The sequence below is a fragment of the Salminus brasiliensis genome, chromosome 22 (assembly GCF_030463535.1).
Source record: "Salminus brasiliensis chromosome 22, fSalBra1.hap2, whole genome shotgun sequence".
Classification (NCBI taxonomy): Eukaryota; Metazoa; Chordata; class Actinopteri; order Characiformes; family Bryconidae; genus Salminus; species Salminus brasiliensis.
Genome location: NC_132899.1, coordinates 11,121,084 through 11,136,157, shown reverse-complemented (window position 1 = coordinate 11,136,157; position 15,074 = coordinate 11,121,084). Strand labels below are relative to the sequence as shown.

General features: G+C 39.8%; 1 protein-coding gene across 1 annotated transcript in view; it reads left to right on the top strand.

The window, feature by feature from the left end:
* The first annotated feature begins 567 nt into the window (after positions 1 to 567).
* The window catches only part of caskin2 (CASK interacting protein 2), a 61,400-nt gene continuing 46,893 nt past the window's right edge, over positions 568 to 15,074 (top strand). Inside the window, exons 1-2 of the mRNA XM_072666880.1 lie at positions 568 to 646; positions 3,543 to 3,901. Coding sequence (XP_072522981.1) covers positions 3,808 to 3,901 — 94 coding nt within the window. The 5' untranslated portion in view covers positions 568 to 646; positions 3,543 to 3,807. The remainder of the gene's footprint in view (positions 647 to 3,542; positions 3,902 to 15,074) is intronic.

Below are 15,074 nucleotides of genomic sequence, written 5' to 3'. Positions count from 1 at the left end.
GCCCCTTATACTGTAGCCAGAAAAGGACTCAAGGGTGTTATTGGTTAAGTGATTGGTTCATTAATTAATTAATTAATTCATCATTATTAATAATAATAATAATAATGATAATAATAAAAATAAAAAGTCATAATGAGTCTGATACTAGGTGCTGCATGTATGTATCACTGCATTATCAGCATTTAATTATCAATACATTGTATTATTAATTATTATATATTTTTAATTAGTTATAAAATAAATAAGAACAATGGTGATCATCGACCACTGTTCCCATGCTGGTCTCTCTGAATGAAATATTCAGCACTGCAGGCGGTATTTTTCCCCACCTGTTTTAGGAACTTCTCGCCCTCCAGGTCTAGGATTTGCTGTTAGTGTCCCGCGTCCTGCTCTGTTGGCCAATCCTCGCGCAGGAGGGCGGGGTTTGTCGGTAAACGGGTGGAGCTAAGCGCAGAGGCGCGGAGACGCTTGGCTGAGTGTCAAACATACACAACTCCTGTCATCCTCCCTCGCCTTCTACACCCGACAGGACAGTGCTGCCCTAGCAGGACCATTTCCTCCTTCTGAATTCATGTTCATGTCTTGGGAATACAGTTGTTTTTAAAACGTGGGGACGTAAAGGAGCCTGTCAACTTCAGCTCGCCTGGTGAGTTCAAAGGAAAGGCTGGATACCCTGTGAATTCAGCTTATTTATTATTAGAAGTGATTTATCATAAGAAACAGTGCTGTACAGAACTTTAAATATATGTTTTTAATATATGTGTTTTATTGCCTTTGAGAGAACTACAGCAACCGTTCACCTTTAAGACCAGCTTAAGTTGTGTTTATAGAGCTGGGTAAAATATATAAATAAATATATCGTTTTAGTGGTATATCATGATATTAATATAGCTAGTAATATAGTTTTTTTAGTTTAATGATCTTTTAAGCAGCATATTTAAGCAATACACAATTGGTATTATATAATGGCCATAAAAACAGTGGTGTCTGTATTAGTTTTTACCATTTTGCTTCTATTTAGGTCATTAAAAAGGCCTCCAGGCTGACATTAGCTAGCTAACTTTTCAACTGTAAACAGTAAAAACACGAGTGAATGTAATTTTGCCATGTCTTTATATACTCACCACCGTACTGAACCAAACACAAACTCAAAACTACAGCTACAGACATGGTTAGCAGCAGTGGAGTGATTAAATGCAACATTATGCATCATTTTTATCTCAAATAACAACTTCAAAATCATCTTAATGCTCCACTGACTGTAATAGGCAGAATGGCGTCTCTGTCATTGACACTCCGACCAGAAATGCTGCTACTGCACTATGTAACTTTGGTGGAGCTGCACCAGACCTCTTACGAGGACTGTGTAACGCTGTGTAACCCCTGTAATTTTACTCTACCACCTCAGTCCACATGCTTCCTTTATTTCCAGTGCTCTGTCTCTGTATCTCTCTGTTCTCATCAGAAGAAGCTAAGTGTGATTTGTATTTATGACTGTGCTGTAAAAGTGAATTACACTTCACAACTATAAGGGGAGCCCAAGAGTTTGTGTTGCTTTTGTTGGAGTAACTGTCTCTACTGTTCAGGGACAAGGCTTTCTACTAGATTTTGGAGCATAGCTGTGAGAATTTGATTACATTCAGCAGCAAGAGCGTTAGTGAGGTTAGGATGTTGGATGATCACCAACCCACCTCATCCCCAACTCCCCTGTTCCTTCCCAAAAGTATTGGATGGAGCACCAACCATTATTCCAGAGAACACAGTTCCACTGCTCCACAGCTCAGTGCTGGGAGCTTTATACCCCTCTAGTCCATATCTGGCCAAAATGTTTATCTGGTCCAGACAGTCCTATTCTATTGGCAGTACTTTTTCTTTACAGGGACTAGACAAGCTGTGTGTGTGCATTTGCACATCTGTGTCAGCAATGGCTGCAACCTAGACGGGGTGTTCACAAACAGTTGGATATATAATATGTAACATGTATTCATACCATCTCCTGCAGCACTGCAGCATCCTATTACAGGGCAATTAAACCTTGGAATTTGTGTAGAAAATTGTCTAAATGTGACGAATCATTGTAGACAGTAGCTGTGATCTAGAGATCTCTATTTGACAGCAAAGTTTGCAGAACAGCAAGCATCAATCACCAACCCACTCCTGCTCATTCATGTCATGCACTGCACTCCTTTTGGCTCCCAGCTCTCGTCTCATTAGTAGATTATGCAACAGGGTCTCAGAACAATATTGTGAAGCTATCAAATCGTGAACACAGCATCATGAACCAAACTGAATCATAGGCTGAGTGTATTATGTGTCACCTGTAATGGGCAGTATGACCACATATGAATAAAATCTAACTACAAAATGTAGGAAATCCTCTTTGATAGACCAGGTTTGACATCATTAGGTTGTTCTTAGTTTCAAAACAGTATCAAACTGTGTAAAAGCAGAGAGCAACAACATTACCTTACGATATACACTTTTTAAAAAGGTGCTGCAAAGGTTTCTTTAAGTGATTGTTTTATTAAGAATCATTTTTGTAAATAAGAGATGTGTGTGAAGAACATCTTACAGGGGTTTACAAAAGTGTCTGTAAAGGTTGCTTAGCTATTTAAAGGGTCTCCACACTCTTTTTGTAACCAGAAGTAGTTCAGTGGTATCCCTTAAAATTGGCCCATTATATCAGCTCCACTGACCATATAGGAGAACTCTGTAATTTTAGAATTCCAGACTGTAGTCCATCTCTGCATACTCCTTTCACCCTGTTCTTCAAAGGTCAGGACCTCACTGGACCACCGCAGAGCAGGTATTATTTGGGTGGCGGGTGATTATCAGTACCACAGTGAGAATGTTGCGGTGGTGTGTTAGTAGTGTGTGTTGCGCTTGTAGAAGTGGATCAGACACAGCAGCGCTGCTGGAGTTCTTAAATAGTCCACCATCCAGAAATATCCAGCCAACAGCGTCCTGTGAGCAGCGTCCTATGAGCACTGATGAAGGACTAAAGGATGACAGACACAAATTGTGCAGCAACAGATGAGCTTCTGTCTCTGACTTTACATCTACAAGGTGGACCAACTAGGTAGGAGTGTCTAATCGAGTGGACAGTGTGTGGACACAGTGTTTAAACACTCCAGCAGCACTGCTGTTTCTGATCCACTCGTAGCAGCACGACACACACTAACACACCCATCACCACATTAGTGTCACTGCAGTGCTGAGAATTAACCACCTCACAAATATACCTGCACTGTGGTGGTCCTGTGGGGTCAGAGATCATTTCTGCTCTGTGATGGGCCGATATAATGGGCCAAGTTCATTCCAAACCAGCGGCGGTCATAATGTATATGACATATATGATATGACTGTGTATATTAATACTACAGGGGTTTATACAGGATATGAATCTGTGTATTATAGATTTCTTTAAGGAAGTACTACAAGGCTTTTGTACAGCGCTACAGAACTCAAAGCTTCTTGCAGTATCACTACTGATCTTTTTGTGCAGTAGCTGACAGTTTGCTTCAAATATCTCTTTTTTCCAGGATCCTGGCTTCTGTTTTGGGATGGAGGATGTTTTATATAATGGATGGAGTTGATGGATGAAGCCTCTTGCTTGTTCAGACATTCTGAAGGGTTCTGACAGCAATAAACACAATACTACACAAGCTGTTCATCAAAAAGGAATGAATAGGGCCATGTGGGTATGGTGATGTTTGAACAGTTAGGGCTACAGCATGCTGTGGATGGGGAAGACTGTGACTGTGTGAAGCAGGACTGTAGCGTGTCTCTCAGAGTTGGACGGGAGCCATGGGCAAAGAACAGGACCTCCTGCTGGCTGTGAAGAACGGAGACATTCTCTCAGCTCATAAACTGCTCGCCAAGATCAAGGCCAACCGCAACAGTAAGTGAATGATCGCTGGGAAGCTCTTGCCGTTTCCCTTTTTTTGAAAGTGAAGTCTCATCGAACTTTATTATGCTGTTTGATTATTGAGATCTCTTCTTTCGCTTCACTCAGAGCTTAAGGCATAAGGAAGTGCTTATTATTTGCATGATATATTGCAAGAGATTTATCATGTTAAAGTCGAATCTGAATTTAAAACACCCCTTAGTAGTCACTTATATACACAGTGTATTTCTGTATCGGTTTAAACAACCCATATCATGGAAAACTGGAACATGGACCCATCCTATTGATGTAGTGTGTAAAAGCACATGGAACTGGTGGCACTGATCATGAGTTAACGGTGCCAAAGGGACTAGGTATTGCCTTAGTCATCAGAAATGCCATTGTGGTTCTATACGGTTGTGAGGTTGGTAAATGATAGGTCTGTGAAGTGAGCTTGGGGGGGTGGGGGGGTTGGGACACCAGGCTTCCGGAGTCTTCCGGAGGTGTCATGGGCTTAATTCAGCGAAACACTGATGAAGGAAGGTGCCTACATGTTGACCTCTGAGAAGAGATAGCAGATTAGATTAACACTAATTAGAATATTGGTAAAGGGAATGGTATGGGCTCTTTGTGCAACCCCAGTTACTAAGTTCAAAGTTTTTGCATTCTTATCCTGTATAATAATTTGCAAAAAATTCCAATATTGTAAAGTACATTTACAAAGGCCTATAACCATCTCGCTGCCGTCCAAAAAAAAACCAAACATCTCTATATATATTTTTGTGGTCTATTTTTAGTTTTCTCCATGGTTTGAACCCTGCTTGGTACACTGTGTAAATCATTCTGGATGAATCGACCAATAGAAATGCTCTAAATTACTTGGAATAAACTCTTATTTTATATTATCTTCCATTCAGAGTTAACAATAAAGTATTTGTCTTCTCCTGTAAAGTCATTATTTTGAGGACACATGTTTTTCACTGGATGGTGATGAGATTTTAGCTTGACTTGGCTTACATTAAAATATTTTATTATAAAATACGATAGTATTAAATAATATAAGGAGGTTTTTAAAAGCACATAACTGGGCAGACAATTGAAAATAATCAAAACAGTAACCACAGTAACCATAAGTGGACTTTAAGGGAAAAAACTTCACAAAAGCATGACATGGGTTCATCTTCAACTCCAACACCCCTTATATGATTTTCCCTAGTGTGGCTTGCATTGTTTATTAGAATGCTTTGGGTGATGTCTTTGTTGATCACTGTGGTCTGAAGCAGCTCTGTCACCATGCACGAAGCTGACTATGTCCTTTTTGAAATGGCCATTAGGGGATTAAGTGGAGAACAATGTTTGGTGGTTGTGAACAGGGAAACAGTAGTTGGTCGCAGGGCCTACATGTGTACTGCACCTGCTGGGAGATGTTCTCTGAGCTATGGCTTAGCTCTTGTCTGGGTAGATTGAGGCTGTGTAGACTAGAGGTCAGCTGGCTAAGGTCAGCAAGGGGCAGACTGTCTGTGATCTGAGGTAATTACCTTGTATGACACAAGCTGATGGTTAGACACAGTGTTTTTCTTGCTCAGCTTTGGAGGCTTATGTGATTGTGTGCGGTTCTTTAAGTCTAGGTAAAGGATTAGCAAACATTTGCTTTTCTGTGTCAAAAAATGCCGCAATCCCTTGAACCCTAAGGGCACATACTTCAGGTCTGTAACTATATGACTTAACCAGACGTACCTCACTAAATTTAATTGTCCCTGTAGCAGGAAAAACTTTTTTGTCACTTTCTGGCTGTTGTTCTTTACATTGTGTCCAAATTTGCTGATGAACGGGCCAATATAAATGCTCCAAAATGGCTTCAAATAGTATATGTTTACTTTGACTTCTATTGAAAGTTATGAATCTTTTTTGAATCTCCTGTCAAGTTACTATTTTAGAGATATGAATAACTCTTGATTAGTTACGCAGTAATATGTGGAAATCACTAGAATCATTAACAATATCAGCAAATGTCAGCATCAAACTGATGTTAATCGATATTACTGTGCTAAAAGATCTAAATTTTATGCATTTCCCTGCATTTGTAACTCTACAGAAAGACGGGTTATATTTCTTTGTAATTCTTTAATCCGGTTACATTTCTTATTTTTATGTGTTTAAGTATCATCAACAGCATCGGAAGAATGTTGAATATCTGCATAGTCTCACAGTTCCCACATCTGTACATCCCTATTAATAACTTGTATGACTAGTAAATGAATAACGGGCCTAGATTTCAAGGGAATAAGTTGTCATAATCACAGGATCTACCTGTGATTATGATGTGTTAAATGTAAATTTAAGAACAGGCTTCCTTTCAGTTTGTTATTCCAATTGAACCCATGGATACAATTCAGAGTGCTGATTTGGGTGCTGCTGCCCATAGTTTACATCAATAATATTAATATTGAGAAAAGTTATATTTGGGCATCTGAGGCTTCCCTGCTAATTGCTAGTGCCTCTCATATTAACCAGAGTGATTCATTTTTTGTGAGAGTAATTATACATGCCTCTTCTAATAGTCGGAGGTTTGACAAGCCCTAAATGATAGAGGGATGGCAAAGCCACTTTGGCACTTAATGTCCTCAATGGGAACAGATGGCTCAATACATTTTAGTTGACTTCCATAATTTGTGAAGAGGCATGGAATTTATACACCCAGCTGATTTCTTCTGTATTATTCAAGTATTAACCCCCTAATATGCCAAGGCATATTATTCAGTGACTACAGGGACTTCTGTACAAACTGGTGGAGCTATTCTCTGGTAATAGTTTGTAATAACACTTTGGACCCATCTGTGGGCCATAGGCTGTTTAAGGGGTTCACCTTAAAACTTTCTGAGTCCCAAAATTGTAATATGTGTTGTTATGGTCTTTGAAATAACTGACTGATTTGTCTGTATATACTTATCTTTATTAGTCCTTCAGCATCCCCATCTTCATATTTACTCTGCTTATACTATTTTTATACCATTGGACTGCACTTAATGATTAGTGGTGTCCTTAATGAGCAATGGCATTTCAAACTGTGCCCTTTGTAGTGTCAATTCTGTCTGCAGTGAGCTCCACAATGACATCTGGAAACAAGACAAATCCATTACAAATCAGGGATAACCCATATGGCAATCTGTCAGATCAACTTACAGGGAAAGGGGATTTCAGCACACAGCGTCTACTACACCTTAACAATGTCACCAGCCCATTCCTGCTAATCCTTTTTATTTTGTTTGTGTGGCCTGTGTCTCCTGTAGGCCTTGTTTCTTACATAGCAGCAGTCGGGCACTTTACCATGCAGGCTAAAAGGATCAACAGTTTGCTGATACAGTGTTGGATTGAGGCCAGTTCATTTCCATGTAGAAAGAACCGCCTGTGCGAGCAGTGTGCTTTGTGCAAGTGGCTACAAATTCTAATCCTGATCCCTTTCTTTGGGAACAGATGGACAGGCCTCTCAGGACTGTTGTGGAATCTCCTCAGTGAGTCAGTCGAGGTGCGATGCTGTCAGTAGAGGCTAATTCAAGTGGAAGTTTCCCTTTGTTTAGTCAGGCCCAAGCCAACAAGTTGTATACAGTAAGTAAGCCAGGCTTTGAACATTAGTTCAGATCAGAGGTGATCGAAGGTAGGCTGTAGTCCTTGACATAATGAGTGTAAAATTCAGCTCTTATCTGAAAGGCATGCATACATTTCCTATTTGGCCTCATTTCAGGTCCCTAGTCTCCAGCTTTGCTGAATATATAAGTGTTATCCATTTTCAGCAGGCTACCATTTCATTGGGTTGGCTAATTTGACTGAGGTATAAGTCCATAGGCTCTCTCTCTCTATCTCTCTCTCTCTTCTCTTTTCAGCTCCATGGTGGTATTATAGGGATGTGGGGTTTTGTGTATGAATAAGTCCTGAGGGAATAGAGGATAGCAGTGTTGCTGTAATGAATATCTGCATGAAGTTGCTTTTGTAGTTGCCCCACTCCTTAGCTTTGATCTTCCTTACCCTTTCAGCTGTATTTTTTTCTGCTGCGTTATTGCAAGTGATGCAATGTATGAATGGGATACTGGTATTTCTGTATCAATACACATTCTCATATTCTGGAATGGCATGTTTTTGTAAGAGTGTTTGAACAGTGACTTTGAACACGATGCATGAGTTGTTGGAATTGGAGTTACATCAGATCTTTGGAGACATGGAAAACAGAGTTCGAACAATCAGATGTATGTATGTAACTCGACAAAGACATACACACAAAGGTCTTTTTTATACAGTGGCACTGAAGAACTGCTTTTGGGCCCTTAGAATAATTTGTAATAGATTGTTCTTTTGAAAACGTTTTTTGGGATTTAGGAATATGAAGAACCCGTAAAGTAAAAAAGCATTTTCACACTTGTCCCAAGTACACAAGTCCATACCCAGGACTAATTCTGGACTCGTTTGGAGGAGGGACTCATTGTATTCACACAGCATTATTCCTAGCGAAACGTGGATCAATTACGCAATTTAGAATGTCACTTTTCTGCAAAAATGCAAAGAATTCAAGTATTTAAAAAAAATGTTTCTGTACAGCTTATTGGTGTCACTGGTGTCACTGGTGTCATTGGTGTTACTGTTTAAGTGGGACACTAAAACTTATCTATCTTAAACTTGAAGTTAGTTTGACCTTGAACATTTACTTCATTCGCTTCATTTGGTGTACGATCGCCTTTTTTTCAGTAAGCTTCTTCTTCTGTTACTGCCAGAAGAAGAATAAGAAGGTAAAAAGGCTCTGTTCTTGTGTATTGTGTTTCATGTAAAAACCTTTCAGAGCTATAACACTCCTGGAAACTGCCATATGAATGGACTGGGCTAAACTGTGGTAGGCTGAATATGTGGATATGTAAATTAGTTCTTATGTCATCAGTGATTTTAAAAAGGGCTGTTTTTGCAGCTTAGTTTCAATATGTGGACTTTCTGAACTGGAAGTGACCAGTATGTGATTCCATAGTACTTCTTTATTTTAGTGAAGCGATTATAGTGATCCATTATAAGGGGCATTTAAAAATTGTATTAAAGGAGTGCCTGCACTCAATTCACCTAGTCAAAAAGTTACAAGTATATACGTATATACAAGACCAAGACAAGACTGAGAAGAATACTGGTGATATCAAGACAATGGGTTCACGCTGTTGTCTAGGAAGACTGTTTTGGTGTTTTTTTTAAACTGTTTCTTGTATTCCTTGTATTCCTTATCTTGTACAACATAGATAGATAGATGAATGAATTTACACTATCCAATGATCATAGAGGATCTTGTGCACATCACCACCAAGCCCTTGCTCAGATTTTCAGTCTGAAAGTATCTCTACGGGTATTGCTTTTCCTCTGTGCAGAGGTGCAATATGAAAGATACAAATAGTGGTTTGTTGCAGTTATTGAGGTTCCTGTAATACAATCTGCACTACAACTGAGACTCCACAGAGATATACCTGCTTTTTTGAGCACATTCCTTTACAGTCGGTATATTTTCTATAGATTTTTTGGTTCATTCATAATTATCTGCTGCATCATTCTCATGTTTGCAAACTTGAAAAGTTATCTTTTGATCACGTTTGCCTACAAATGAAGTCTGCACCTTTGTAACTGGAGTCTCTTTGATATGATTCCTTATTCCGCAGACCAGACTGGCTTTCAGCAGACTTGTTTATGGTTTTTGGAGCCAAAACAACCTTACAAAAGCAGACTACACTGCCCTGAAAAAGAATCCGTGAACATGAGAGACAGATGAACTTTGTGTGAACTCAGTGTCCACTTTCATTGTAATGGTTTAATCTCGTCCTAGAAATTGGGGAATGTGCTCATGCTGTCTGTTGTAAATACACACAAACACAAACTTTACCCTGTTTATGGCTTTTAAACATACATTTGATGACATACAGGCTGTCTCACACCTTGTCTGAGATTATCCAATACCTTCCTAAGCATTTAATCAGCAGACCAATATAATTACACTCAGGGTAATTAGCCATATTAAAACACCTGTGTTTAGCAAATGGATGTGGATACAGTCTACACTAATAATGTTGGAATACAAAAATTAGCCAAAATTTTGTAACCTTTTCACAGTTTATTATTGACCAGACCACTGTGATAATCAGGTGCAATATAAAAGTTTTTGTCTGTACTGTGTTGTGTTGTCTGTCCGCACTTGTACTGTGTTGCACTTGTGTTTTGTATGCACTGTCTATGTTGCACCATGGTCCTGGAGGAACGTTGTTTCGTTTCACTGTGTACTCTGTATATAGTTGAAATGACAATAAAACCCACTTGACTTGACCACTTGAATACATGAACATACTGTACATTTATGGCATTTAGCTGACATTTATGGCATTTAGCCGACTTACATGGTTACTTGTATTACAGAGGTGGGCCAATGTAGTGTTAGGGGGTCTTGCCCAAGGACCCTTATTGGTGTAGCGCAATATAGCCACCCAGACCGGGAATCGAACCCCAGTTTCCAAAGTAGTGGTGCTAGCTGTTGCACCACACCAACCATATTTAGTGTGCATTGTCTTCAATTTAGTCATTGCCAATTCCCTCTCAGTGGCTAGGTCAGCTCCTACATTTGGAGGAAAATGCTAAAGCCCATTTCACATCAGAGCAAATTGAGCGCACTGATTAATATACGAGCGTATTGTTCCAGGCACGGCACGTTTTCTGCGTCTGCCAACTCTGTTATGTCAGCAAACAGATAAATGTTGGCATTGCATTGAGTGATGTGGGGAGAGGGAGGGCAATGCTACCCACCCAGCGAGAAAACAAGGCTCTTTTGGACTCCTGGCCATGGTTGCCTGTGGTATTGCTAGGGACCGTATTGTTAAGGATCTCCTGATGATATGGTTAATGCTCAATTAGTAATAAGATGTTGAAGGTTGTACAGTTTTAGATATTGGTCTTCCCTGATGGTTTTGCATGTACTAACATTAAATAAAACATGGGATCATGTTGAGAGAGTGTAATGGGGGCTTGTGAAACCAGGTGATCTGCAAAAAATCAGTGGTGAGACTGCAACGTGTTTGTCTAAAATGCAGTGACAATATTTTGAAGCCTTCACTGTGACAGTACTGTGTGTGCAGGATATTCCAGTATATCTGAGCAATGGGTAAATCTCATGTAAAGAATTATGGGTTAGTTCCTGTGTTCGCCTGTAAAATCTGTGTCTGCTCTTCTTCTGTCAGCTTTTCTCTAGGTAGACAGTATTTCTGTGTTGTCTGCTTACTGCCTCAATAAAAGTATCAGACCTTTCTGTTGAAGTGCTGTCCACAATCTGAATTCCCAAGATGAACTTATTTTCTTCAAAGAGTTGTCTCACTGTAGCTTTCGAAAAAGAAAAAAAAAACAAAACGTGAAAAGCAAAATGAACACAAGAAAAAAAACATACAAGAGACATCAATCGAAGCACAGCCTGCCACAACTGAGGTGAGCAGGTGAAACTACATGATGCTCCCGCAGCTCGCTTATCTCACCTCAGTTCCATCTGTAGGAGAAGCTCTGCAGTCAGGTGTCTATCAAAAAGGGAAAGTTTGCTCAAACTGTGTCTAAAGTTCAACTTGCCGGCAATTGACAGGAATTGCATCGCACACAAAACATCCACACTGCAGAGAGTGCAGAGAGTTCTGTCTAGTCCTTGCTGTTGCAGAACAGCAGTGCGTTTTGAAATTCATGCATTTGACCTAATTTGAAAGTAGCATTAATCCCCCTCTCTCTCCTTTTCCTACTAATTTAAAACTGTGCAACATGTGGAACGTAATATAGAAATATAGAATATATGAATATAGAATTATGTAGCAATAGCACATCAGCACATGTGTATTAGTTGCCTGAGAAAACCTGTCAGTCTGTGTGAGACACTGTTCAACGTCCTGTTACTTCAACCCATCTCCTCAATGCCCCATTACTTCACCTCCATGTCCTTAAAACCTTATTACTCCACCTCGTCTCTTCAGTGCCCCATTGCTGTACCCTATCTCCTCAATGTCCCATTACTTCACCTCCATGTCCTTAACACCCTATTACTCCACCTAATTTTCCCAACACCCTATTATTCCACCTCATCTTCCCAACATCATATTACTCCACCTCATCGTCCCAACACCCCATTACTCCACATCATCTTCCCAACACCCCATTACTCCACCTCATGTCCTCAACACCCTATTACTCCACCTCATCTCCTCAACACCCTATTACTCCACCTCATCTTCTCAATACCCTATTACTCTACCTCATCTTCCCAACATCCTGTTACTCCACCTCATCTTCTCAACTCCCTATTACTCCTCCTCATCTTCCCAACATCATATTGCTCCACCTTATTTTCCCAACACCCTATTATTCCACCTCATCTTCCCAACATCATATTACTCCACCTCATGTCCTCAACACCCTATTACTCCACCTCATCTTCCCAACATCCTATTACTCCACCTCATCTTCTCAACTCCCTATTACTCCTCCTCATCTCCTCAATGCCCTATTACTCCACCTCATCTTCCCAACTCCCTATTACTCCACCTCATCTTATCAACACCCTATTACTCCTCATCTTATCAACACCCTATTACTCCTCATCTTCTCAACTCCCTATTACTCCTCCTCATCTCCTCAATGCCCTATTACTCCACCTCATCTTCCCCACTCCCTATTACTCCACCTCATGTCCTCAACACTCTATTACTCCTCCTCATCTTTCCAACACCATAGTACTTCACTTCATCTCCTCAACACCCTATTACTCCACCTCATCTTCTCAATACCCTGTTACTCCACCTCATCTCTTCAGTGCCCCATTACTCTACCCCATCTCCTCAATGCCCCATTCCTCCACCCGATGTCCTCAACACCCTAGTACTCTACCACATCTCCTCAACATCCTGTTACTCCACCTCTATCTCCCTAATGTCCTGTTATTCCACCTTCGTCTCCATCGCACATGGAGAAATCTGCCTTGTATCGCTTTGAGTAAAAAAAACATTCTGTGCTGCCCATAAAATTCACGACAAGAGCCTTTAGTTAAACTTAAAAAAGGTAACAGGGGATAAATCTGTGTAGTGTGCTCAACTGTTTGAGTGACAGTCTTTACATAACGAATTCTGTAACTCAGTCTTAATTACTTAAAGAGCTGTGTAATCTGAAAAAAAGGTTTTGGAGGCTTATTTCCATTCGGCTGTTTTTATTTGTGCCGTGATGTAATTGTGGTTCCTATCATTACCTCCTCATTAGATCACTTTTAGACTGTAGAAAAAATACAGCTCATCTTTTCCACTGAAGGAAAACGTTCCAGCTGGGTCCACTGGGTTTGGTCAAGAAATGAGCCAAGATCCATTGTTTCAGAAAGAGGAAAGAATAATACCCCTTTCCTGTCTTTGTAGAAGAAATGTCATCTTAAGGACGCTGTGAAAGCATATGGGTGGGCACTGCTTAGAGTCCTGTAGTGCTCCAGTCCAGACCTTTTTGTGCACTGGAACATGTCTCACTTTACATCAAGGGTCTCTAATAACTTTGTAATGACACATCAAAAATCCAGGCAACAACAATGTAATTATTGCTGATGTAGTTAATGTTACAGTGGGGTTACAGCAGTAGAGCTTGTGTAATTACACATGTATCAACTTCAGCTTGGACTGGATTAGATACACAAGACATAATCACTCTTATGTTGTTATGCATGTGTAATGACATACATATAACTGTACTCACACGTTCTACAGCTTTTCCTGTTACAGCTATTGAGATGCACTTGTGTAACTGAGCCCAAACTGATGTTTTACACACATTGTACTGCTGTAATGCATGCATAACAGTGTAGTTGCAGTGTTATAACATGATTGTTAATGTGTTACTACACAGTTATTACAGGCACTTAAAATAAACCGGGACCCAACAAGGCAATGGATTGAATTCACTTGAATTCAGACACAATTTCCACATGAATAAAATATACTACATCAACATAATCACTGCCAAAACGAACTAAACTGGAAGACAGAATTGTGACGATGTCAAATATTTTATTCATGTGGAAACAACACGTTTGGATCAAGTGAATTCAATGCACTTCTTTCAGTGAACATCAGGGACTTCTCTCTTTGTATTTGTAATCACAATGTGGTCCTCGTTCTGATTATTCCCAGCACCTGCTTTGCAACACTGTCTCCCGTTACTGCATTCAGTTCACAGTCAGACTAAATAAGATTAAAGAGGGTCCTGTGTGCCGATGTTCCTTTGGTAGCTTAGACTGTCATCATGCAGTGCTAATGATTTGATCTTGGTTTAAGCAGCTTAAAATATAAGAGTTAACACAAGTACTGCTCCAGGGCAGCAGGCCTCCTTACAGAGCAGCCTTCTTTCCTTTATTTCAGTGTTGCAATAGTGTGGAAACTATACAGCCAGTTGATCATTGAACTCTCTTACCGCCGATCAATTTTGCCTTGTAAAGCCAAGTAATTAAATGTTCCATCTAAATAATGCTTTCGATTAATCAATGGAGAGCTTAATCACCACGTCAGTCTAAACTGCTAATGGTGTGCAAAATGATGCCCATTTAACTGCAGCTTGTTGCTTTCGGTCTCAGTTGGTATTCTTTGACTGTTTATTTCATGTTTTAATAGAAAGTGTGAGGAGATGAACAGGACAGTGTGATGGCAGTGCCACAGGTCTCCATGGATTTCGTCCATGTCCAGGGCAGTAAGCCAGCAATGACACTCAACTGGCTATGTATGGATGCGAAATGATTCTCTGGCTTACTTCATATTCAAGTATGCAGATGTGGAATTCAGGCCAACTTTCCATTACTACTACTAAAGTACTTAAACGCAAGGTTTTTTTAATTTTATTTTGTGCTTTGTAGCCCAACAGAAATAAATACCAAATGCCTTTGGAAGATGAATTCTACCCTGTTCTACATTTCTACACTTTCAATCCGTGCTGCACCCACTGAGAGGTCAAGCTTTACAGAGGCAAAAACCCAATATGAGCTAATGAGAATTGTAGTTATCATTGTTTAGTATTTCCAGTGTTTGTACATTGTAATTTACATGTCAACTTTACATTTTTTATTTTCAGCACTTTATTGTAAATGCACATTACAATATCAATCTGGAAACAAGTTCTCAAAAACATTTAT